General features: G+C 50.9%; 8 protein-coding genes across 8 annotated transcripts; 6 read left to right on the forward strand and 2 right to left on the reverse strand.

Annotated features, from left to right (window-relative positions):
* Nucleotides 1-102: 102 nt before the first annotated feature.
* On the reverse strand, nt 103-2,193 carry CkaCkLH20_04383 (uncharacterized protein; the record flags this gene model as incomplete). The annotated part of the gene is made up of 4 exons (XM_038887102.1): nt 103-995; nt 1,042-1,137; nt 1,201-1,809; nt 1,902-2,193. 4 exons carry the CDS (start codon nt 2,191-2,193, stop codon nt 103-105), a joined length of 1,890 nt encoding a protein of 629 aa, XP_038747806.1.
* A 953-nt stretch (nt 2,194-3,146) lies between these two features.
* On the forward strand, nt 3,147-4,934 carry CkaCkLH20_04384 (fusarubin cluster-oxidoreductase; the record flags this gene model as incomplete). Its single annotated transcript, XM_038887103.1, has 1 exon — nt 3,147-4,934. One exon carries the CDS (start codon nt 3,147-3,149, stop codon nt 4,932-4,934), a length of 1,788 nt encoding a protein of 595 aa, XP_038747807.1.
* A 518-nt stretch (nt 4,935-5,452) lies between these two features.
* Nucleotides 5,453-7,330, forward strand: CkaCkLH20_04385 (putative FAD dependent oxidoreductase; the record flags this gene model as incomplete). The annotated part of the gene is made up of 8 exons (XM_038887104.1): nt 5,453-5,486; nt 5,545-5,589; nt 5,642-5,748; nt 5,809-6,367; nt 6,439-6,686; nt 6,757-6,972; nt 7,045-7,134; nt 7,184-7,330. 8 exons carry the CDS (start codon nt 5,453-5,455, stop codon nt 7,328-7,330), a joined length of 1,446 nt encoding a protein of 481 aa, XP_038747808.1.
* Nucleotides 7,331-8,187: 857 nt separating this feature from the next.
* Nucleotides 8,188-10,092, forward strand: CkaCkLH20_04386 (uncharacterized protein; the record flags this gene model as incomplete). The annotated part of the gene is made up of 5 exons (XM_038887105.1): nt 8,188-8,730; nt 8,814-9,223; nt 9,287-9,518; nt 9,576-9,757; nt 9,831-10,092. 5 exons carry the CDS (start codon nt 8,188-8,190, stop codon nt 10,090-10,092), a joined length of 1,629 nt encoding a protein of 542 aa, XP_038747809.1.
* Nucleotides 10,093-10,835: 743 nt separating this feature from the next.
* On the forward strand, nt 10,836-11,791 carry CkaCkLH20_04387 (metalloprotease; the record flags this gene model as incomplete). The annotated part of the gene is made up of 2 exons (XM_038887106.1): nt 10,836-11,662; nt 11,722-11,791. The coding sequence occupies 2 exons, from the start codon at nt 10,836-10,838 to the stop codon at nt 11,789-11,791; spliced, it is 897 nt and encodes a 298-aa protein (XP_038747810.1).
* A 3,323-nt stretch (nt 11,792-15,114) lies between these two features.
* On the forward strand, nt 15,115-18,081 carry CkaCkLH20_04388 (uncharacterized protein; the record flags this gene model as incomplete). The annotated part of the gene is made up of 3 exons (XM_038887107.1): nt 15,115-16,146; nt 16,210-16,488; nt 17,992-18,081. The coding sequence occupies 3 exons, from the start codon at nt 15,115-15,117 to the stop codon at nt 18,079-18,081; spliced, it is 1,401 nt and encodes a 466-aa protein (XP_038747811.1).
* A 1,378-nt stretch (nt 18,082-19,459) lies between these two features.
* CkaCkLH20_04389 (uncharacterized protein) lies at nt 19,460-20,325 on the reverse strand (the record flags this gene model as incomplete). Its single annotated transcript, XM_038887108.1, has 2 exons — nt 19,460-20,109; nt 20,172-20,325. 2 exons carry the CDS (start codon nt 20,323-20,325, stop codon nt 19,460-19,462), a joined length of 804 nt encoding a protein of 267 aa, XP_038747812.1.
* Nucleotides 20,326-21,269: 944 nt separating this feature from the next.
* On the forward strand, nt 21,270-21,800 carry CkaCkLH20_04390 (uncharacterized protein; the record flags this gene model as incomplete). The annotated part of the gene is made up of 4 exons (XM_038887109.1): nt 21,270-21,313; nt 21,375-21,579; nt 21,637-21,684; nt 21,747-21,800. 4 exons carry the CDS (start codon nt 21,270-21,272, stop codon nt 21,798-21,800), a joined length of 351 nt encoding a protein of 116 aa, XP_038747813.1.
* Nucleotides 21,801-25,559: the final 3,759 nt, after the last annotated feature.

Consider the following 25,559-nt stretch of genomic DNA (forward strand, 5'->3'; position numbering starts at 1 on the left):
CTCGATTTGATCAACCATGGATTACGAGTCCTTTATGCATAGAGTACCAGAAACATGTTCAATAGCTACCAACCCAAGTCTACAAGCTCAGTTGTTCGAAGACTATAACAGGATATTTCCACCATTTACAAGACTTCTGCCTGGTTGACTGATCTTGATGATTCCAACATCGAGCAAGTCATTGATGAGGGAAAACAGCATGCCATCACAGCCCTTGGCAGCCATAAAGTCAACGCTGACGGGTAGATACTCCGTATGATTCGTGATCGTTGACTGGTATGCCACTTGTCCAATAGGCACAACCATGTCAGGCGTTTCTGAAATGACGGAAATCCGGCTGGTCGAAAACGACTTTGGGGTCTGAGGCCCGCTAATGTATTTGTCTCGTAAGGTCGAGGTAGGAGTTCTCGGAACGTAGACGAGCAAGCTGTCTGAGCAAGTCCTCGAGTCCCGAAAGAGAACTTTGCTGTTGAACCAATCCATGAAACGTGTCTTGTTTGCGACACCCTCCTCAATCGTCGAAGCAGAGTTATCACCGAGAGCCCAACGTTGCAATGGGGCAGGGTTGACGTGAGGTAGTCGACCGTCGTTCACTGCAGCATAGTCGGCATAGAAAGGATCTCTGACAAGTCTCGCCTGCTCTTGGGCCGACAGCACTTCGTAAGTGTTGTTGATAAATGACAGCAGGTTCGGCTGTTCAGGATTCATCCTGTCCCAGGACTTTGTGAGATTGAAGGGGGTGACGGTGGCGGAGAGGAACACTGTGAGATTGGACAGAAAGTGATGCAGTACATCATCGAAGTCTGAGCTGACTTCGTCTGGAAACCCGATCGTGAGAAGCTTCGACGGATAGGAAGACATCATGGTAATGTTTGGTCCGTATAGTACTGCAGCTGCCTCGGCCCAAAGCTTCGGATCACGGGCGAATAGACCGGCGGTGTCAAATTCCGGTGCAAGTGGCATTACGTTGTCCAACGAGACAAGTCCATGACCTTCTGGAGTAAGTATCGCAAAATCTTGTACTTCAAAACATTCGCTTACTTGGCCGGTTCCCAAATACTCCTTGAACTTGACTTGGAGATCTAATGCTTCCGCCGGTGTCCGATCCGAGAGTGATGTCGAGCCATCCATAAGCAGCTATTGATCAAGAACAACAGTTAGAAAACGTAACGCGTGGTGTGATGAAACACGGGAACAAACCTTCGCCAGCAGCTGACCCAGCTGACGAGGAAGAAGGATCCTGATATCCATCTCCTCGAGGATTGAATGGAGCATTGTAATCAACCCAGTCTGCGGTAGCACTCTCGCCATTTGCAAATTGGCTAGTCTTCATCTTCCCAACAAGAACGGCACCAGCGTCGAGCAAGTTTTGTACGGCAAGTGCAGTCTCATTTGCAGCTGGGTATAGATCATACCATGCCCTGTTGCCGTTTGAAGTCTTCAGTCCTCGAACATTGAAAATGTCTTTCACCCCAATACGGACACCGGCCAACGGCTTGTCGGCAGACTTTTCGTAATAGAGCCGCGAGGGAACAGCTACTGCCACGGACTGATCAATCATTGTAGATACTGAATAATGCGAGCCATCTTGGTTCTCAATGGTACTCTCGGTGAAGGCCCCGGATATATCAGAGTAAAGTCGGTACGCACGATGCACAGTGCCTGCGGATGAAACAAAGTATGGACCATTGGGGATAGCAGTGCTGTTCGAGAGATTTGGCTGGCTCACAAAGACCGCGAAATTGCCAGTGTGAGAGACGTTTTGACGGAGGTCTCTTGAGCTTTCGGTGGCAGGTTGAACATACAAAGCTGGGGCGGGGAGTAAGTTTATGATGTACGGACAGCCGTTACTTTATGGCTCTTTGCATACAACCTGAGAAATGGAAGAACAGGTGACATACCCTGGGAAAAGCCAAGCTGGAAGACATCGTCAGACGCAGAGAAGTTTGTGATGGCGTTTTGTAGAGTCTGGTCGTCCAAAGTCGAGTAATCCGTGTTGATTACGGTGATTGGAAACAAGCCAAGGCCGTCTGCGAGGTTGAAGGCGTTCTTTGGGATTCGACCCACGGATTGTGATGGAACAAAGTAACGAATGCTGTTCAATGAGGCAGTGACACCTGCTGGTTCTGGAACCTGCGCATTTGCTTGCCAAAGATGGAGCGCCATAATCAGCGTCTGGAGGATGGCCTTCATCGCAATGATAATGACGAGAAAAATCGAGAAACTTGCACTTGAATTCAGGCAGTGTTAGGGAGATACAGCAGCCAACACATGGAATCTTCGCTAAAATGTAATGAAGTCTGAGCCTTCTAACATTATTTACCATCATCGATCCCCGATGAAAATTCTCCGAGTTGTTGCATTGGTAGTCCTACAGGCTACAGCCAAGTCAGCCCGAAGTCGGAACAGCAGCATCAATTACTTACCCCCCACATGCTGATGCTACGTGATCTTCTTTCTCATTCTATGATTATAGCAAAGTAACATTCCAGGTTGTGAAGTCGCATTCTGCGGAGCATCCGAAGACCCCTGCACTTACAGACCTTGATGGTTTCGCGATCAACAAAGCACCGATGGAACCCGGATGGCCATCGGAGCAAACAACTATCTCGAGTTGATCAACACCTCAGAAATCCTTTGGAAATGGAGACGCGATATGCTGCATGATTGCTGCGTTCCAATGGCGAAGGGGCATAATCCAGAACTTGCTCACGCTACTGCAATCAGGTTCCATTTCGAGATGACGCTATCGACTTCGACCTCATGCTCCCACATACCGCAAGGTTCTCATTTGTGAGATTATCATCTCGAGCAAGACTCGCCCACACACCTTGAGCATTATCCCGCAAATCGTCTTGTGCTACATGCGCTCTCATGGGATATTCCGAATATCAAAACCTGAAAAGAATCGACTGAGTCTATCAAGGTTCGGCACTAGGCATGATGGAATTGCGATCAGTCCCAGCGGTAGGGGTAACTGCGTTGTGGAGGCTGGGCGATTTCGGAGTACTAGGGATGACTTCAAGCTGATTTATATATCAAGAAATGGTGCGAGGGCATTTTCCCTAGGATCATCTGCACCTTTGGTAGACAAGCTCATACAAACGCAGCCAAGGAAGTCAAGACTATCTTGGCTTTGAGACAATATGTTATCAAAGTCTTTCAACTGTCGCTGGGGCTCTGCCCTCCTCTTGGCGTCTCTTTGTCCGTCAGTGCTCGCTAGAGCCACTCCTCCGACAACCACCCACGATAAGAGAGCTAGCTGGGCGAGCAACCCTCTCCTTCAGGACTTTGACTCCAATGGTGCTTGGTTCCAGCAAGTTGCAGACATTGCCGGGAACTCCACCTCCCGTAAAACCTCCAATGTCTCGATTGCTATCGTGGGAGGCGGCGTCTCTGGCCTCGCCACTGGCCTGATGCTGGACAGCGTCGGCGTCCACAACTGGGAGATCATCGAGGCCAGCGAACGTGTAGGTGGCAGATTCCGGACCATCTTCGTTGGAGACACGGAGGAATTCGCGGAGATGGGTCCGATGAGACTCCCGTACAAGGTCACCTACAACAGCGACAACTCGACTCACGAGTATACCGACCACCGGATGACGTTTCAGTTGGCCGAGCTTCTCAATGAGATGAACAACAATGACCCCAAGTACAAGATCGATTTCATCCCATGGATTCAGCATCACCCAAACGAACTCCTTGCTTTGGGCACCGGAAGGCATCCGGACGGCAGGGTTCCCACTCGCGCCGAGATTGCTGCGGATCCGAGCCTTGGTACTCCTCCTGTCATGACCTCGGCGGAATACAACGACACCAAGAAAGAGCTCAACAGGATCCTGAAGAACGAAACACTTCTCCGGGAAATTCAAGCCGACGTCTGGCGTGCCCACAAACAGGTCATGGACCTGGGCTATGACGACTGGAGCGAGCAATCCTACATCCGCAACCACCTAGGCGCGGACGAGAACGTCACCGATGCCATCTGGACCTCAACCGACTACGATGTTATCTGGGATGAGATGGTGCACAACTCAAACCTCGCGCTCGACGGTTCGGATGGTACTCTTGGCGAAACCGAGTGGAAGTGTGTCGACAAGGGCTTCAACCGCATCTCGGACGCGTTCATCCCTCATGTGTCCGATCGACTGGTGCTTAACCGCAAGATCCGCAAGTTGGAACCTGTTCAAGACGATGCTGGTCACGCCCGTACGCGTCTGTCGTGGTACCCTAGTGCCAAGAACAGAACTTTTGAGTCCAAGGACTACGACTACACTATCATGGCTGTCCCGTTCACCATGACCCGCTTCATGGATCTGCCGGAGTTCTCATCCGTCCTTGGCCGGGCCATCAGCGAGGCTGGTCTTCGGTTCAAGTCTGCTTGCAAGGTCTCTTTGCTGTTTTCTGAGAGGTTCTGGGAGAAGGGCGAGCGCCCGATATTTGGCGGATACTCTAAGCCGGAGGACAAGGCCGTAGGGGCTTTGTACTACCCAGTCTATGGGCTGAACGAGTCGCGACCCGGTCTCATTACACACTACCGGGGCGGAGATTGGAGCGATCGCTTCGTCAGCTTCACGGAAGAGGAGCATGTCGGCTTGGTTCTTGATGCGATCGCCAGCTTGCACGGTGAACAAGCGAGGGATCTTTACACTGGCGACTACACGCGTCTCTGCTGGCTCGAAGATGAGCACACAGCCACTTCTTGGTGTCGACCGGACGTTGAACAGCACAAGCTGTACATTCCATCTTACCATCGCACTGAGCACAACACGATTTTCATCGGCGAACACACGGCTCCGACTCACGCTTGGATTAGCTCTTCGCTCTACTCTTCTGTTAGAGGTTCTGTGCAACTTCTTCTTGAGTTGGGCATGGTGAATGAGGCGAAGAAGTTGAACGAGCAGTGGATGGGCCAATGGATCAGTAATGAATAGCCTACAGACTTTCAATCAGAGTAACGACACGGCAGCCTGGATAGTAATAGACTCATGTTTGAGCTTTAAGCTGTTATATGAAAGATTGAGACACACCGAATCTTGATATTGCGTTGAAGATTGCGACTTCTCGTCGAACAAGAGATTGACTACCTCCCAGTTTATTGCGGTGGTCTTCGCTCATTGGATCCGCGCCAGACAAGTCAATATTTCACTGTTTGGCTGCTCGCATTCCGCGGCTGAATCCTTCAAGAGTCGTGGCCTCATTGGGCAAGTGATATGCAATCGTCGTCTGAGGATTAATGGCATGATCAATCCCCGCTCATTGTTGCAGACCTTGGGAGATAAGTCATGTTTCCACACAGAGAAGCATCAGCGACTTCGGAGGAAGCGACTGACTAATAAAGTGCTCTTCCCCCGCCTCTGAACGCGCCAGTTCAATACCCCCATTGTTACTGTACTGCATACGTTATCTCAAACACCATCAAAACTGCCACATCAATTGCACAAGTAGCAATATGTCGGAATCAAAGTCGATTGCTATCGTTGGCGGTACGTTGAGGGTGTACGTCAAGTGTATTCCATTGACTGACTTGAACACTTGGAGCAGCGGGCATTTTTGGGCTTTCTCTAGCTGTCGCTCTCAGCAAGAACCGTGGGTTTCGGCCGGAAATAGAAGGTGAAATTGAGACTCATGAAACCCCTAGCGAAGTACCAGATCGACGTCTTCGATCGACACCAGTATGACGAGTCGGGATACTCCCCCGATTACCATTACAGCACCCAAGCTGCGTCCGTGGATCATAACAAGATTGTAGGTCCTCCCCCCCGGCAATGATTGATGACATCCGTTAATTCGCCAATGCAATGGCAGTTTCGGGCGTCCTACGGGAAGAAGATTCACTACCAACGGTTGGCGCTGGAAAGCCGTGCTGCTTGGGAGAAGATCAACCAGCAGCGCCACCGAGAAGAGAGTGAGAAGGATCAATCGGAACTTTTCAGCGGATGCGGCATGCTCCGCGTTCAGCCCACCGCAGAGCTCGATGAACTAGAGCGTGAGACTCTGAAGAACTTTGAGCGAGACGGGCTGAGAGACACTCAGTTTGTCAAAAGTGATTCAAACGATCGCAAGCGTGCATCAGAGCGAGGTTGGGACGCAAAGCTGCTTGATTTCGCCATCCCAGACTCATCACCAGTTGAGACATTTGAGGCCGTTCTGGACTCCACGGCTGGCTTTACTAAATGCAGCGACGCTTGTGCCTACTTTTACAAGATGGCTCACCGCCAAGGTGTCAGATTTCACTTTGGCCCAGAGAAGGGAGCTTTTGATAGCCTTCTCGAGGAGAACGTTCCCGGTTCATCTGCGAAGAAGGCTGCTGGGTTGAAAACCAAAGATGGAGTTCTCCACGCAGCCGATGTTGTGGTCATCGCCGGTAATATTGCGCTCTTCAATATTACCCTGTGCCCTCTTCCTGGAATGAAAAGTGACTGATCAGCTTTGCAGCGGGATCGTTCTCAACGCAGCTCCTCCCCGAGCTCTCGTATCACTTGGAGTCTTCTGCTGGAAGCGTGGTGACCTTCAAGATTAGCAGAGATGATTCGCTGCTGTGGGACAAGTACTCGCCTGAGCGCTTCCCGGTAATTACCTGGAAAAGTGCAGCACGAACGCCAGACGGAAAAGACATTGGTAGCATTTACGTATTCCCTCGAACCTCGGATGGTCTCATCAAGATTGGATACCGGGGTGTAAAGGTAGGCTGCCGACGAGTCCTTCAACTTACTCCTTCTGATCACAATACCCTAACCAAACCCCTCTTCGTAGTTCACCAACTTCCAACCTGCCCCTCCCGAGGCTGGGTTCACGCAAGACGGCGAGTGGTCTGTACCCTTGTCGCCAGCTGACTCCCGCCATGTTCCAGACCGAGCCAGGGAGGCAATCAAGCCGTTTGTTTCCACCTTCCTGCCGGACTTTGACGGGAAGGAGTTTTACACCACGAAGATGTGTTGGTACACAGACTCGCTCGACAACTCTTTTGTAGTAAGTACATGTAGTAACTCATTTCAGTTCATTTGCCATGTGTTGCGTGTATCTGACTTCAGTGCTTTCTAGATCGACTATGTGCCAAAATACACCAACTCAGTGTTCGTTTGCACTGGCGGCAGTGGGCACGGGGCAAAGTTTCTCCCTGTTCTTGGTGAAGTAGGCTTTTTTCGAGTCACAAACTGCAAACTTGGCTAATCTTTCGTAGCATGCCGCAGACATCTTGGAAAACGGTGATGAGAGCAACTCATTCATGCGTCCTCACTGGCGTTGGAGAGAGAACGCTCGCAGGGGCAACGGACTTGAGGAGGGACCCAAGGGTCCGAGAAACATCGGAGGAGCGAGGGAAGCTTGATGCTAGCGCCGGAAGTCCAGTCCGATATTGTTCAGCTCTCTAGTCTGTTTAGTGCACAGCACCTAGTAGTCTCTCATGAGTCAACCCAGAATTGAGTGATTTTTCTCATTTATCAATCCATCATCACGATTCATCCTGATTGGAAAGAGCTTTGGTAGACCGCACCTTACGCGCGATACATGATTGTGCTTGTCGGAAATCCCGCGGGCTCCAGGGGCCCAGCTATCGCCCAACTTCGCTCATGGAGCCGCCAAGAAAACAAGAGATTTCCAAGAACGCCGCGCCGCTTCGGTCCGTAGCCAAGAACGCCTAGTTTCCCGTGCCAACGTGCGCCGAAGTTTGCCAGGTACGGCAGTGAGCATGTTCCATCGGAGTAAGCGACTGGGATATTGGCAGTGATCCGCGCGTCTTGCATGACACGCCAGCAACCTTGATGGCCACCATCGTCGGAATGTGGAAGCTCAGGGGTCGTCCAACAGGCTGTCAGGACGTCAAAATAAAGAGATTCAAATGACACGGAAAGCGTGGGTCTCATTCGAGCACGTCTTGTTGGTTCTCCATTGAGCCTCTTACTTGCTACATTGGGCTCGATGTCCGATTACCTTTGCGGATATGGACTTTAGTATTGAGGGAAGGAGCAAGAGACCAGCAGGAAACCGAGGGAATGAATACAGACCTATTAATCCTGATAGATTACGAGTACCGTTTGTTCAGACCAGCCATATGCGATATAAAAGCTGGCGCTGCAGACTCTTCACTCTCTCCTTCCCATTACACCCGCACTGCTAAGTTCAGAATCTTTTTGATCAGCCTTTTTGTCCGAGATCCTTTATTTTTTCCGTCCTTTGAACCTCAAAATGGCGGCTGGCGTGGGCCGAGAGCCTGATCATGTCGACGAAAAGGCAGTCTTCACAGGCAAAGATGCAGATTCATCAGCTGTGAAGACCGATGGCCCAGATGAGCCTACGAGACAGGGTCATGCCATCAGTCAGGCCGAAGTCGACGACACGACGCTCTTCTATAACCTCAACAAGGACAAGGTCCAGGACTTTACGCCAGAGATGGAGGGAAAGCTTGTTCGCAAGAACTTCTGGTTTCTCCTCGGACAGACCTGGTGGATCGCTTTTCTCATCCACTTGGATAAGTCAACTCTGTCTCAAGCCAGTACCATGGGGATATTCAAGGACGTCGACATGACCAAGAAGCAGTACAACGACCTCTTCGTCGTTTTCTACACCGGCTACTTGATTGCGCTGTGGCCAGGTGCCTGGCTCTCTCAGAGGACTGGGCAGAAGCAATTCATATGCGGTTCGCTCCTTCTCTGGGCTCTCTTGCTTGGTATGCATCCGCTTGCCAAGACCGGAAGCCAAATGATCGGTTTAAGATTTATCCTAGGCATGGTGCGTACGAGTCTCGCTTCTAACATTGGATTCCAAGTTCCCGTTCATAATCTGGCAATCTCGATAACACCTTCTCGTAACAGACCGAGTCGCAGATCGTACCGAGCACGACCATCCTACACCAGGCCTTCTTTCCTCCCAAGAAGAGCCCATGGGTTCAGCTTCTATGGTGGGCTTCGGGCAGCCTGGCCAATGTGCTTCTCACCATGGTGGCCTACAAGTTGATTCTTCTCGACAATGACCACCTTCTTGTAGGGGGGTTGTCTTCATGGAAGTGGCTTCATATAATTTGCGTCGTCCTTACCTTCATCATGGTCGTGCCTCTCATCTTCTTCCTGCCGAACTCGCCCATTGAGGCAAAGTGGCTTTCGACCGAAGAGAAGGTGCATACCATCAAATCCATTCGCGACTCCCAGTCCGGTATCAAGAACTCGTCATGGAAGTGGTCGCAGGTTCGCGAGGCCTTTACGGATCCCAAGAGTTGGCTTTTCATGTAGGTCCCATGGCCCCATCCGGATGTTCTTCAGCGACGTTCATGATATTGACAGTCTTCCAGTTTCCACATGTTCTTTAACGAACTTCCGAACAACACCTCTCAGCAGCTGCCACTCATCATTGTCGGCTTCGGCTTCACTGCCGCTGAGAGTGCCCTCTTCAACATCGCCAAGCCCCTCATCGGCTCATTTCTCATCCTCGTCTCAGCAGCGATGCTCTACGGCACTAGACTGGGAACTGGGTATACATGCGCTATATCTTATATCCCCTGCTTTGTTGGCGGAATCATTGAGGTCAGTGCTCTTCACACCATCCAGTCCTTTGGGTGTTCATGACTAACTGTTCTCTAGCTTGCTTCTCCATGGTCTAACAAAATTGCTCTTGTCGTCGGCACCCAGATTTCTACATTCAAGCCGTCTTATCTCCTTGGTCTTTCATGGGCGGGAACAGCAACTACTGGGTACACAAAGAAGCTCACTGTCATGTCAACCTGCGTCGTTGCTGCATCAGTTGCCAATATGGTTTCTCCAGAGTGAGTCTACCGAGCTCGCTGCCCGTCAATTCCGCGACTCAAGAGTAACATGCTGACAATATGAATCTCGCAGGTTCTGGCAACCCAAGTATAAGCCCAGGTATACACTCCCTTGGGCTTTCATGACTGCATTCTGGTTCATCTCTCCGGCCATGTGTCTCATCATTCGCTGGTATCTTGTTCGTGAGAACACACGTCGACAGAATCTGCTTGATTCCGATGCTAGCTCGGTCGAGAACGAAATCCTCGATACCGGCGACGAGGTCATCCGCGTCCATAATGAGGACCTTGACCTCACCGATCGCCAGAATCTCAAGTTCATTTACCCACTGTAAATTGACCCCGGCACGGATACCACGCTGGCTGTTCAGAATGCCTCCTGGTGTCGCGGATGGCTTCTGGTACAATGCGGGCAGGAAGGAATTGAGGATGTGCTGGATGTAGAGCTACTTTGGTTCTTTCGCGCGGTGTTGAGCATTCCTATCGACGTCGTCGTCGTCGTCCTCGTCGCCCTCGTTGTCGTCGTCGGTCGTCTCATAATATCGATGGGCTCGATTCAACATCTTGTATGATGGATCGACGTCATAGTTCTGAATCCACTCACTCACTACCGTTTCTCGGTTCATTGCATTCCACCAGTATTCAGTTTGAGGTGTCTTCTAAACAATGCAAGATATCGTGTCATCGCGAAAGCGAAGTCTTATCCGGTCAAGCGCGCGCTGATTCGGGAAGGTCACTCTTTCACTCCGCAATGGGAGGTGATTAACGCCTTGGGTGCCGGTCATATTGTCTCTTAGCTGCCGCTGCCGAAAGTGCCGACAGGGATCACGGCCATGGCAACTCCAAATCAGTCGCATCAACCGTTGAAATGAGCCAATCGCCAAGCGTGATAAATGGGAAGAGGCATGAATACGAAGAAAGTGGATACGACTTGTGTCCGTAGATTACCTCCGGCCAAGAAAAAACACGGGGAAACTTGTCATTGATAAGAGGTCGATCAAGCCATGTCGTTGACGATGTTCGACGCGTCTTCATCCCATCGTCAATTCTTCGCGAAGCCGATAATCTTGCTGCCAACATGAAGGGTTTCACTCTCGGATTGGCATCTCTGGGCCTTGCTAGCGCCGCCGTTATTGCTCCCACGGAGCAGACGGTAGCCCGCCCGGGATGCCTTGTTTCCGATGACGGTGCCATTCAAGACCCGGCCGTTCAATACACAGCGGAGGCTGTCCGTCGCCAGAATCTCCCCAGCAACTTCACCGTGGACGTCAACTTCCATCTCGCCAGCACCGAAGCGGAGGCCGACCTTATCACTGACGAAATCGTCAACGCTCAGTGGGAAGTTCTCCATGAGGCATTCGCGAGATATAACATCAACCTTGTCCTCAACTCCACCGAGCGAACCGTTGATAATCTTGCAGGATCAGCATTCCTGATCAACGAGGGCCCAGAGAAGGGATGGGTGTATCACGAGGAGGAGTACAATGCGTACCTCAAAGCCACGCGCAAGGGGGGTTATGACGCATTAAACCTGTACTTCTTCTCGTCTTACTCTCCTGGAGCTACAGGATACTGCCAATGGCCAACTCCTCTCGCGGAGACGGACGAAATGACCTTTTACAAGGACTCCTGCCAGTTGAGCGCGATGACAATGCCGGGATTTACGGCCGATCAAGGCGCTTTCGAATCTTGGAACCTCGGCCATCTTGCGGTGCACGAGAGTGGACACTGGTTTGGCCTGAACCACACGTTCGCCGGCGGTTGTTCTGAGCCCGGCGACTTCGTGGCGGATACTCCGGCTCAGAGGACCCAGGTATACGGGTGCCCGGCTGACTCCGACTCTTGCCCGGATCAGCCCGGTCTGGACCCAATTCACAACTACATGGGCTACACCGACGATGCCTGGTATGGACATGACTCTCGTCCCTATGCTTTTTTGTTTTATCAACTAATCTCATCGACAGTACGAATGAGTTTACTCCTGGTCAGAAGGACCGGATGTTCTCGACCTTCTTCGGTGTCCGAAGAAAGTAGCCCGAGAGAAGTAACGCAATGCGGCTAATTGGACACCGACACTGGGGCACTACCCGATGAGATTTACACGAGACGTAATGAAGTAGGATTTTGCAAGCCAGTAAGAATGTTTGAGGAGTTCTGTAATGAAATATGATCACAACGTAAACATCCATGAAAGCATGCCATTCTTGAGCTGGGAGTATGTCCGATTGTCGCAATACTGGAATATCACATGATTCTTCATTCAACCTCAAAATATGCGGGGTGGTGCCACTGTTGCGCCGGGACCCTCGCCGGGAAACTTTGCTCAACATACAAACAACATGAGCAGAAGAAGGATTCATTCAAACAGCCACATCTTTCATTTGCATCTCACGCCTACCGTTGTGCACAGGCAATGTTATCAATCCATCGGGGTCTGCAACCTTCTGGAGTGACAAGACGTCTCATAGCGAGCCGCTCAGGCTACTTTGCGTAGCGGAGGTTGACTTTCTGACCTCAAACCTCAAACCAAACCTCGACGGGCCCCCGCATCTGCATCTGCATCTGCAATTGCAACACCTCACCTTTCTTCACTTCGCACCTTCCCAACTGAGGAAGGAATCCACTGGAAAGAGCAGCAGTTAAAGAAAAACAGTTTACCACCATTGCTCCAGTTGCCAGCAATCTGAGAGCTGATGATCGCCGATTGGACCTACCTTATTTTTTGAAATCCAGAGACCGCCTGGCAGTGAGCTGCGCGCCTTCCGATTGCGCCACCCCGTCCCTTCACTAACCTGGAAGGTACTTGACAATCGACGGTCTGAAACCACGTCCTTTGGACTTCTTCTCAACAACAAGACCGGCTTCTTCAAGAGTAACAACCGCGACCATCTAACCTTCCCCTTCCTCAACCTTCTCTGCAATAGCGACTCCTCCCCTAGCCATTGTCCACAACAAAGGCTCTTCAAAGTGGAACAATCATGAACCCACCCAGCAACTCCCACAGGTACAGCCTGCTTGATTCTAGGGATGCGAACGACCCTACAACGCCTCTAGATCAGGCAGGCAACCGCCAAGTCAACCGGGATGAGTGTCCAAGACTTTCCCAACTTCATCCACAACGAGCGCTGTCCCGACTTTCTCAGCTTGTTGACAACGAACCCAACGGACGTCCGAATATTTCCTCGTCTCAGATGTCGCCAGACCGCACCCGGCGTTCCATCGACCAACGTCAGTTGAGGCGTTCCTTCCCTGTTGATGATGATGACGGCATTCAAGAGCAATCACGTCGCCACAAGAGGCAGCGCCTCGACCACGCCCATGACGAGTCACTGGCTGGCCCCAGTCACCGGCCTGAGGCGGCAGGACAGTTCTCAGAATCTCTTACCTTCAATCATACTCGGACTCAGTTTCCAAACAGAAGCGTTCCGCGTGGAAACACGTCGACCGAAGAACGCGTCCTGCAGTGGATGCGCAACGGTGATCAGCATCCTTTCCATCCACGCTCACACAATCGCCCTCCTCAACCACAGGCCCACAACGAAGACATCGTTGATGAAAATGACGAGATTGAGATAGTTGGCTGGCGAAATTCTCCTCTTGTCTGTTGCGAGAGACACGCCAGGCGGCCCGAACCCATGTCAAGCACAACTACTCGGCGGATTGGCCGAGTTCGATTCTCACTTCCTTCTCCAAGCCCGCCTCCGGCCCCGCCCGGCCCCGCCCTCCGATCGGCAGGCCCTCAAGCCGTTGATGTTCAATCTTCCCGTGATCGACTTGGGGTCGAAGATCGCGCTCCGGCTGTTCTCGGGGCTTCTCAGCCTCCGGCGGAGCAAGCTGCTGCGCCTCTGGGCCAGCCATCCCGGACCGGAGATCAGAACTCTGAGGATGTCTACTTCTCCTCGATCATGAGCATCACGCAATCCCTGTCCACTTTGGAACAAGGTCTTCAGACACCATGGATTCAAGAAGGCATAAAAATCCACGAAAAGTTGCGCCTGTGGCTCACACGTTTTATTGAGCGACCAAATGCGTCTTACATGCCCAGAACCCGAAACTGCAATTGCGGAAATGATGTTTCCAAGAAATATTATTTCACCGAATGCCACCACGTGAGCCACCCCGCATCCAGCATTTGGAATGCCCACTAACACATATTTGACCCGACAGATGGCGTGCGAAACCCACATACGTAAGTCTGGACGCTGCTGCGATCGGGATCAGAGCGTGATTCTCTGCTACCCGCCCGAGAGAAACGAGTGCCCCATCTGCGAGGACAGCAACCGAGTGCTGATCTTCAGCTGCGGTAAGTAGTCGACCAAGACTTCTACCACCGGGTCTTTTCTGATACTGATGCTCTTTCTCAGGCCATACGATGTGCCGTTCATGCCACACCCGACTCCCTATTGGCAAACTATGCCCCCATTGCCGGGCGGACATCTCGTTCGGTCCCCTTGCCAGATTCCATGGTGTGTAAGACATTGAGAAAACAATGGTGCATGAATGATTGCCAAAAGGTCGGACAGAAGGTTCCCTGGTTCCATCGCAAGTGCCTCTATACGTTCGTGGGGAACGAAGGAAACGTGCGCGTTGCATCGAGAGGGCATTTCTAGTAGTACAGACCCATATCTCGATGCTAAGTAGAGGAAGGAGTAATCCGACTTTTGGCATTTTGGCTTTACCCAGGTCACAACCGTTACTCAAGCCTATGAAAGGCTTCCACGAATTTCGGCTTCATGAGAGTGGCTAGACAAAACAAAAGAAAATTTGGCTCGTGAGTCTCAGAAATCCAATGAAGCAGCAGACAATGCAGTTCTGCCGCAACTGGGCGCGCAGAATTAGGGAATTGAAGACGGTCTTTTTTCGAAGGGAGGGATAAAGAGCGGCGGATACGACATTCCCGGCGGCTGGATCGGCTTTACGTCCGTTCATTGTCCGGATAATATGGGGCCGCGCCGGAATCCGTTCATGGTACCCCGCTGCCTCCACATGACAGGTTCCCCCACATTGACCGGCGACGTGGAAAATGGCAAGGAGCCGATACCCCACATGTAAGATAGCTACGGTGAGGCAAGGAACCCTGTGGATTGGATGAGAATGAAGGTGCCATGAAGATAATTTTGGAAAATTCTGCTCCAACCTTTGCAGAGGCAGTCCGTATGAGCGGCTGCCCCTGAATGTCGGCATTTTGAATGTGGGGTGAGATGACAAAGTCGCAGCAACCGATGCTGTATCCGAGCTTCATGGCTTAGCTCTTAACTAACAACTCATCTGTCCGATTTGAAGAAGGAAGGAAAACTACTCTGAAATTTCCATGTCTTGATATTTCTGTCTCCCAAACTTCCCCTGTCGATAAAAAGATGGCTGGACAGCAAACCTCAAGTTTGGTGCTGCGATGCGGCGTGCCCGAGTACGAAGAAAATCGACAGCGTTATTTCAACAGAGACGACACAAGCAGATACCCCGCAGAAATTCATATGGTATATTCCTGCCATGATGTTGCTACAGCTCTGCAGAGAGCGCGTGATCTCAACGTCTCAGTAGGCGTCCGATCAGGCGGTCACCTGCCATCAAAACCCTCGTTGGTTGACGGCGGGGTCCTCATCGACACCACTCACTTGAATCACGAAGTCAAGTACGATCCTAGCAGCCACGAGGTCAGCTTTGGACCAGCGGTCCGAGTATATGAGGCCTGGAAAGCGACCGATGCCGTCGACAGATTCTTCCCTTTTGGGCACGCACCCGACGTGGCACTCGGCGGGTTTTGCCTCGCCGGTGGCCAAGGGCTCTTCATGCGCGGATGGGGTGCCACAATCACGGACTGGATCGTGAGACTAGAAATAGTCGTGCCTGACGGGCGGACTTTGATGGCAAGTCGACAAGAAAATCCCGATCTTTTCTGGGCTGCCCGTGGTGGAGGACAGGCGTTCTTCGGTGTTGTAACTCGACTTTGGAGTCGCACTATCCCTAAAAGGCAGCTCTTCTGGAGGTCGTTCACCTTTCACATCGGAGATCATTTTGAGAATCTACTCACATTCGCCTTCGAACGAAATAAAACGACACCAAAGAAGTTCACCGAAACCGCTGTCTGCGTTATGCACCCGAAGCTCTTCGACGACTCCGCGGATGAGGTGCTTTCTGAGTCCTCAGAGCTGATACTGATCGTCAATGTTCTGGCCTACGCCGATCACCTGAGTGAGGCCACGGATATGCTCCGCTGTTGGGATCCGGTGCCGGATGAGATTCGCAGCAGTCTTATTGAAGCCAAAGCTACCAGCCCGGTTAGCTGGGATGAGTTCTTTAAGCTTCAGCGCCAAATCAATCCTGAAGCACCAGATCAGAAATGGGGTATTCACAGCATTCTCAACGACCCATCAGTACCCCTCGAAAAGGTAAGAGCAAGCAACCAAGTTTACTGGGAGAAAGAACAGAATTCTAACCGTGAACTTTTCAAGTTAATATCAGCAATCAAACCAGCAATGTGCGAACTACCCACAAGATCCTCTTTTGGTTGCATATACATGAGCGATACCCTTAACCCTGACGAACGCGACGCTGTCTTCAGCCTGCCTCAGCAGTATTACATCTCAACCTTCACGGGGTGGAAGGATCCCTCGCTAGTTCACAGTATTCAAGAAAACATGAAGAGAACGTATGGCAAGGCTTCCACCATTGCTTGTGGGATGTACATCGCCGACTATGATCAGTCATCCGATTCTCTGCACTCCCCAGAGGTACGCGAAGGAACCTTTCCAGCAAGCCTGTCAACCCATGCTAACAACTTCGGGTCCAGATAAGAGTCTGGACGGACTCTGCAAGGGCCCGATTCATGGATATTCGAGAGCAATGGGATCCAGAGAGCTTGTTTTCTGGTTACAAAGCATTTGGCATTTCTCAGAGCACGAAAACAGCCCCCTTTCACATCGGGCGCAAATAGTACCTTCAAGATCATCTAGAAAGAAGCCTCGAGAATATTAGTACCATTGCCAAGCTAAAACGCCTCACCGTCAACATGAAAGTAGGCATGACTGTTCAATTCATATGCACGTTTGTGTCGTTCAATCATCAAATACAAAATAGGAAGCCTATGCTAAGTATGCTTCCGATGCAAAATCAGCGAAGATTGATTTTGGAAAAGTACGGGGGCTGACGAGGGCAATTTCTCACAGTAATTGAGGTTTTCTTGGGCGTCTATTTGGCTAAGACATCGAAAAGGGCTAAAACGACCGACCGATCGAAGCGGCGCCCTAAACATTCAGCTGAGGCTGATTGTTTCTAGCGTCGCATAACGGTCAGTTCGCAGGCGTTGTGCAACTCTCCCATCTATCTCATTGAACGTTTCATATCATGAAATCCGTTCCACAGCCACTCACCGGTCACAGTTTGACTCTAAATCTAGACGCATATGGAAGCTCTGCAGTGCTCAGAGGCCACATGAAATGGCTTACAACCGCCTGTCTCTGGAGAGGCTTGGGTGGCGCTATCACGGCCGGTAGCGAGCTGCTGATTTTGGGATTTTGTATTTTCAGCTAGGTATTAAGGGGCCGAGCTGTTATCTTTCTGTCTGTTCGTTGGTCTCCGTGCTTGGCTCTATATTATCTACGATCTGCTGCATCTACTTACGCGTCTTCACCTACCATTCTTCTTCTTCTTCTTCTTCTACTTTCCCACTTTGGAACTGACGCACGTAGAGCCTCACCCGCTCTGTAAACTGCAGCCATGTATTTCCTGTCTTTGTTTGTTTTCTTCGCAATCTTTCAAGACACACTCGCGCTGTCTCGCTGGTTAACGCCAATCCCCGACTCCCCACCGTCCGAAGATTTCAGTCTGAACCCTGTGTATGAGATTGGGCAACAGATCACTCTCGAATGGGAAACAGAAGTCAACAATGTTGATATAGCTCTCTGGTCTGACAGAAAAGATAGCAAGGGAAACAACTATATTTACACAATCAAGTGTATGTAACCGCCTTTTGGCACCGGGAAGCCAAGAAGATCTTACCATTTTCAACGAAAACATCGCGACAAAGCTAACTCTTTGCTCTCTTCCTCAGCAAACTGGAGCAGCTCAACCTTAACATGGAGAGTCAGTTTGGGAGACATCTCTCCTGAGGCGCTCCAACCTCCAGTGTTTGTTCTGACCTTGTGGCATACGGGTATCAACCTTGTCATCGCGTCTTCCCATCACATCAACATTACGCAAGCGTCAGCGCGATCGTCGATATCCGCAACTGACAGCCCGACCTCGACGCAAACATTGTCACCGGCAACATCTACAGCCTCAAGTTCAACGATCAGCTCATCTTCATCGTCTCCCATCCCAACTGATCCATCGGCACAAAACTCTACCGCAGGCCTTGGTTCGGGCGCCGTTGCAGGCGTGGCCATTGGGGCAACCCTGGGCACAGCTCTCATATTGGGCATCATCGGATTCATGCTGTGGAAGAAATCTCAGAATAAGAACAACACCCGAGTATCTGTCGTGGCAAACCCTACCATGCCGCCACAGCCACCCCCGACACACGACTGGAGGACATCAGAGCTGCCCACGAAGTATTCGGTCGATCCTACCATTCTGCAAGATCCACCTCCGGCGGACTGGAGAAAATCAGAGCTGCCGGTCAACTACTCAGTCGAGACTACAATCCCAAAAGATCCACCTCCTTCTGACTGGGGGAGATCAGAGCTGCCGAATAACTATTCGGACCCAAACCAAGCTTTCGAGCTTGGAGTGGGAAGGTAACAATACAGCGCCTGAGGTACACGAATGTAACTTGAGAGGGTGCACACAGTGGGAGTCAAGTCGGAAAGGTGGTCGCTTGTAGTGCTGTTGCTTCATTATTATGACATTCTTCATGGTTGTGTACGGCTCTTTTTGGTTCGTGGCGGAAAATGACACAGGTAGGTTGAGTAAAGAGCTGCCAGTTTCTGTATAAGTAATCACGTTCAAGAGAGCGGAGAGAACGATAATTTATAAGCTAAGATTTTGCGGAGCATTTACAGAAACGTCGTAGATATCCTGCCAGGTTTCTTCAATGATGAAGGTCTGGATCGCTGCATGACGATAGTTATGTCAGCTTCGAAGCTCGTGGGGAGAAACAGCGGACCTTCGGTCCAACCTGCTGTTTATTACGTCGCTTGCAGTCGTTTAGCTTAATTCACCGGCGAATCCACTGAATTGATAGTATTGCCGCGTCACCAATTCCAACAGGCTCAGCTTAACTGGAAGTTGGCTACGTAATAGTAGAATTTGATTCCTTCTGCGTTACTGTCATACCGAGAATGCTGGTGCAAAGGGTAAAATCCACCAAAGAACATCATGATCATTGCATGAACGTTTTGAGGAAGCATTCGTCATCCAACGCTGCCACATGAACCCAGGTCTCCTTGGCACGCTTAACAGGATTCAAGAAATGGAGGTTCACAATAAGGGACAGGAACAAGTCATTGTGGTACCACTTCTATTAAGGCCTACTAAATGGCCAATGCAATACTATGTTCATCGCACCAAAACTAAATACAGGAGAAGATTGTCTTTTCAAAGGAGCGATCAGCTGTGTGTTCGCGTCCTTCGAGGCTGAGGTTGCCCAGAGTGCGCCGCAGAAAGCGACTGAGGATGTCAGGGAGAAATGACCCCAAACGCCTGCGGGTAGCAAATACCTCCTCAGGCCTGAGCATGAGCCATCCCTCAACGGCATCGAACCGTTTATCGGAAGTTGCCAGAGCCGTTGCAGCGAGACAGAGGGATGGATCTCTGCTTCTTGATGCAAGCGGTGATAGCGCCGGCAACCCAGGTGACGCCCTCGTAGGCACCCTCTTCGTGGGAGTCGGCAATGAAGGTACCGGTCTGGCGGAGGCTACCAACACAGCCCTGGAAGGTGCGGCCGTACTTGCGGTTGGTCCAGGGGCGGGTGATGACAACACCAGTCTCGCCGTTGTCGACAGTGCCACGGATGAGGTAACCCTGGGTGGTGGTCCAGGTGCGAGAGTAGTTGATGCCGAAGCTGGACTTGAGGCGGTCCTTGATGAGGCCAAGATCGATACCGGCGCTAACCTGGACGCTGTTGGCAATGGCGTAGGACTTGGAGATGGTGATGTCGATGCCGTTCTTGCCGGCGCCGATGACGACGGGGGACATCTGCACGTCCCAGTCGACGAAGCGCTGAGTGCGGTCGACAACAGTCTGGTAGTTGCTGTTGCAGTCACGCTTGCCAAGGCCGATCTCAGTGGTGTTGACAGGGAGCTCAGTAAGAGCCTCGCCAGCCTTGAGCCACTCAGTGTCGAGCTCGGGGGCCTCGGACTCGATCTTCATGGTCTTGAGGAGGAGATCCCAAGTGTCCTGAGTGATGATCTGGGCTAATAGGAAAAAGATGAAAAGTCAGCGCAAATCCCATATCAGGATGGGAACAAAGACTTACAGCGACCCTCTCCGAAGACGATGAGCTCGCCGTTGCGGAGATCACGATCGACGGTGTCGGTGACGTTGGTAGCGACATCGCGGTCGACGAGGGGCGCGGCGCTGACTGCAGCAGCGGCGGCCGAAAGGAGGGCAATGATGCGGACGGAAACCATTTTGAACAGAAGAGACCGAATGTGTTGGACACGAGAGATGAGTGAGCGAATGGATGAGGATGAGAGTGATGAAGAAAGAACGCCAAGTAGTGGGATTTTAGACGCACTTTATAGACATTTTTTCCCAACAGCATCACGACTTGATGTTTCTCGCACGACATATTCCTCTCACTTACAAAATCGGTAATATCTCACGTCGACAGACCCTCGTTGTTGCGGTTGAGTTCATCCGAAAGTCTGGTGTTGTTGCAAGCATACCCCTACAAGCATCTTCCCACAAATGCGTTCGGGCCTGAACCTTGTTGGTTGAAGTGGGACGACATGAGTAGATTTCAGATCCCTTCCTGGTAGAATCAGGGGCCGATCTTCTCCAAGTCTTTGCGCCCGTCCCGCAAACCCGCCTTGAGTGTTGTCTTCATTCTTCGGCAGGGCAAAGATCAGCCTCGTGTTCATTACTGTGGCACCGGCCTCATGTGTTGATTAGCTTCTTTCTCAATTGAGTTTAGGTGCCCCGTAGGGCACGACTCAGAAGTCGTCACGAGCGCCGCATGAGGGCCTGTTATCCAACGTGCAATAGACAACCGTTGGATTTCCAACAAGATAACATACCTTTTCGTGTAAAAGCGGCACCGACATTGCCGAATCCTAAGGCCTCATGAACGAGTAATGCGATTCAATAGCCGGTATCCAATAGATTGAGCACGCCTCGATGAGGAAAAGAGAGGAGGCAGAGAGATTACGAGATAACATTATCTTGATGCTCCGTTGAAGAGGTATTCCATCCCTTGAGACTTGGAGAGGCCAGACGTATTTCAACCCCCATCTGATCCGTCTTGCTCGACTCGATCTACCCACTGATCAACCTTCCCGTCCGTCAATCTCTCTTCCAGTCTCTACACTCTCTCTTCACATTGAACTTTCCACGTTGCAGCCCCAGCTTCAAGATGCAGATCTCCACGCTCGCCACCCTCGCGGCTCTGACCGCTGTGTATGTCGTGCCCCAGCCCCATGTTTGACTCCTTCTGTCACGAGGCTGACAAACGGTTCAGCGCCGTCGCTAAGCTGCACAACGCCGCTGTTTGTGTCAATGCCCGCAAGTACGGCAGCACTGGCAATGGAACCCCTTGGGGTCTTGGTTACGGTTCCTACAAGGACTACGAGATCGCCGTCGACGCCACCAAGTGCGCATGCACCATGTACAAGAACCGCAACACCGGCAACAAGCAGTGGGACAAGTGCCCCGATTGCACCTTCGTACGTTCCTCGCCCTGCATCAAATTTTAGCTGAGTGCTCAAACTAACTTTCATCAGGACGGTCTCCAGTGCACCTCTGGTGCCTGGCACATTGGTGGTGACGAGGTAAATCTACCATTCTGTTTGAGCTGTGCGAAGAAGTTGATGCTAACGGTGTCTCGTCTTAGATGACCTACTACTGCGAGAAGAAGTGCGGTGCACAGGGCGCTGAGGCCAACTGATTGGGAATTGATGGAAGCCGGGAGGCATTGGCAAAGGTTCTAATGGAAGCAAACATGAGTAGTTTGCATGCACTTCAGATGTAGATATTTGAATTTTACTGTACTTATTTTGAATGCTGTCAACACATACTTACATTCTCAAATGAATTTGTGTTTACTCATACACCTTATTCCGTTTCTTAATTTGACTTTTGCTCCCGCACAGGCCCAATTCTAACTGCCGCCACGGGAAGCGAAAGCCAAAATTTAATGCCGCGCAAACTCACTTATGGGTTCTATTTCAACTTCATCACGGACTGTCCTACACTCTGTTCCGTTCTGTTCTGGTGACTTTTGGCTCAACCTCAGACTTGGTTGTTATGATCATTCATTCTTAGATGAGCGTCTCTGGCATGGTCGTCAGACTTTTGTCCGATGGCCCCCAAGGAGCTTGCATGGTAATACCACCCAACGTTGCATACATATCCCACAGCCAAGACCGGCCACTTCAGCCCAGAACTTCCTCGGGAGCTCCCAGTGTTGTGGGCCTTCAGACTTCGGATGACAACTCATGACAAGGTCCGATTGTCAGACGCACGTGTCAATCTCAAGACCATCCTCACATCACAGTTCAATGGGCCTTCGGTTTTCGATTGACCGACCTGAGCAGCATTAGACTCATGATTCAGCGAGGAATATGCCGGATTCTGCCCAATGAACTTGAGAATCTTTCAGAAATGGAAAGATATTCAAGAGCGCACTAGTCATGCATCGCCCAGCGGGGCATCGTTGCCCGGGACAGGGTTTGTGGGTATGTACATTTCTCATTCCTTACAGGGCTTGGGTTGAGAGAATGAGACCATATGAGCCCAAATAAGTTTCCAGGCATACCCCAACTGAGTTTATTCAGAAATTAGACTAGTTCGCTGGGGTGCATTCGCCCTGCCGTCAGACCCTACCCGATCTAAGGTATCTACCAGAAGCTAGCCATCCGCTGCGGCGGTACGCCCTCTAAGGCTACCAGCGCAGTGGTGGCAGAGCAGGGAACCAGGTGTGAACTGAGATTTTCGAGTCACAACACTAGTGGAAGCGTCGGTACGCAAATAGATGTTCTAGACCAACTCATGACAGCAACTCAAGGTTCACAGTCCATGATACAAACCCCAGCAGTCATCATATTGTGATGGACTATCAAGATAAGCTTAATATGCCAAGTCCTTATTGGACCAACATTCCAAGGTCGCACTCGCACTGCTGGCAGCCAGCCGAAAGCTTGTGCTTCTTCGGCCTCACCGAATATGCTGGTGTGCTTTGATCGAGTATTGTCGGGATGAGGAATTAAGCACATTTGTTGGTTTCGGATTGAGAGACAATAGGAACTCAGGGCCCCAGACGGAAAACACCCGCCAAGTCTGTCTGGGGTTTTGACAGCTCGTCCTCGGGGAACCTGGCAATCATTTGGCTCATCTTCATTTCCTCCACCAATTAGCTTCAAGGCTTGCAGTCAGTCCCCACCGTCACCAAGTAGGCGCATCCTGGTAAGAGACAACATCTTGAGCTCATTTATTTACGAGGTACCCCGATTCGGTATGCTCACAGAAGTTCCAAAGAACGCTCGGGCTTTGCCGAGTCATCCAGTGTTCCAATTTGCAATTATTCATTCCCCTACCACAATCTCGCATCGTTGTTTCATGTCAACAACTCCTCATTCAGCGTGTTGCACATCGTTGCTGTTATTGGCTCACACCTTCGAAGTCTAGATTCTCTTATTAGGTGGGTGATCTGGAGATGAACCGCCCCCATGGGATCATGCTGGAAATCCCCTCTTCTTCGACGAGTTCGAGTCCGGGTATCTCCCCGAACAGCCTCTTTGGACCCCACGATACCTCCAATACTCTGACGGGTCGCTCTCTCTTCTTCATGGTCTAGACTAGCTTTGTGAGTCGTGAAGCAGAAGGCTTCGTGGGCCTAGACCGAGAGATCAAAGCCAAATGACCATTGACCAGCGATCAAAAGATCGGGGTTGTCGGGAACTTGGTCTTTGCCCATTTTGTCGTCAGAGCTCGCAGGGAAGCCATGTGTCCGTGCCTTGACTGGGAACCTGGCTTGGCAACAGACTTCGACTTCATGGTAAGTTAGAGATAGGCTCTCACTCAACGGCTTTTGAAGTGTACGTAAAGTATCCGCTGGGTTGTGTTTTTTGAACTGAGGATCAGAAACATTGATAGGCAAGACTAAGTCCAGATTAGACGTATGATCAACTCAGTTCTCAATTCTTAAAGACAGATCCCGTGTGGACGTGAGAATGAATTCTGGCAGGTCTGTAAAGAGTAGTCAGCGCTTGGCTGGCATGTTGATAGTGTGGAACTCACCTTGTTGGCATCGCCCATCACGAATAAGACCCTGGCCAGTGGCCCGACCTTTCCGTCGCCAGAACCTAAATCGTTCTGATTTGCTCACGCCCCTTTTAAGAAGCGGTGAGAAAAGAGGCATCTAAGACACGTGGGAACTTTCCCGAAGCTTCACCCAAGGATCAGTAAGGAGACCAATACGATGTTTTGAGAGGTAGCAGTTGTACCCAATTCGACAGATGATGCTACTCTGTTGACTTTGCCAACTGCGTATCTGACTCGGGATTGGAAGCTTTGGAACAGATGATTACCGTATGCCTCACGGCTAGTAGACTACTAGAAAGCTCCACTGGTCTAAACCCCTTACGTTCAGTTAAAAATCACCCTGAGCCGCCCAGATATGCAGCTTCAACAGTCCGCTTTGCTCCGAGATCATGACTCAGCCGCAGTTCTTGCATCCCATAGCACTTTGCACCTGCCATGTCTGGTCCTTCGGGGGCCGACTGGGCCTCTTTCCGTGGCCGTGCACCAGCAAAGCCCGAGCCACAAACGTCGAACAACAAATGATTTACCGTAAATCACTTACGCCTAGGCAGCGAGTGGATTTGGAGCGCCCGCTGAAGCCGAATCCGATTCTATGGTCACTGCGGCTTTCTGCTCCTGCGAGCTGTGACTGGCGAATATTTCATTCCGCCGAGCCTCATCATCTCCATGTCAGGCACATGGGATTATCACAGTTGCATTGGAGTGATGAGTCAAGACGCCAGCCTCCGAGAATGGGAAGATCGACTGTGTCCCTTTCCATGAATCACGTGCCTCATTACTTGGTTTGAAGTCATGGCGAGAAAATACGCGGTATGATAGTGCTTTGCTTCCAACGTTGGTACAGTCCGGTGATCGCCATCGAGCAAGGGTCACAATGGCGCTTTCATGCTACCAATTAGCAGGGTATGAATTCCCAACCAGAACTCTAAACATGATCCCAGTTGACTGCGATAACGATGCAGTCAGAAGTATGACAGACGTTATTCAGAAGAAATCAAATGGTTATCACTTTATCCCATTCCTACAACAGAACCCCCTCAGTCCGAATGGAACTGCGAAGAAAACCAAAACAGAGAGCCAAGTTGAATTTGGTGTTGAAGAACCGCTACAAGTTGAGAGTGAAAGTAAAATCTGATTGCAGAATATCTGCCCCGCGCTCTACGACTTGAGGAATAGGGAAAAGATGGTATCGCGTTGTGAGCTGGTCTCAGTATGATGCGCATAACGAGTTCTCTGCTTTTCCTTCAACTTTTACCGCTACGATTCCTCTAATGTCATGCATATTCATCCATTTTAAGACATTTCAGAATACCGGCGTGACAATAGTCCGTATCGGCTCAAGAATCGCGGGCTCCGTGTTGGATTTCGCTACCTCCGGTCCATC

Source organism: Colletotrichum karsti (genome assembly GCF_011947395.1).
Source record: "Colletotrichum karsti strain CkLH20 chromosome Unknown Scaffold11, whole genome shotgun sequence".
Taxonomy (NCBI): domain Eukaryota; kingdom Fungi; phylum Ascomycota; class Sordariomycetes; order Glomerellales; family Glomerellaceae; genus Colletotrichum; species Colletotrichum karsti.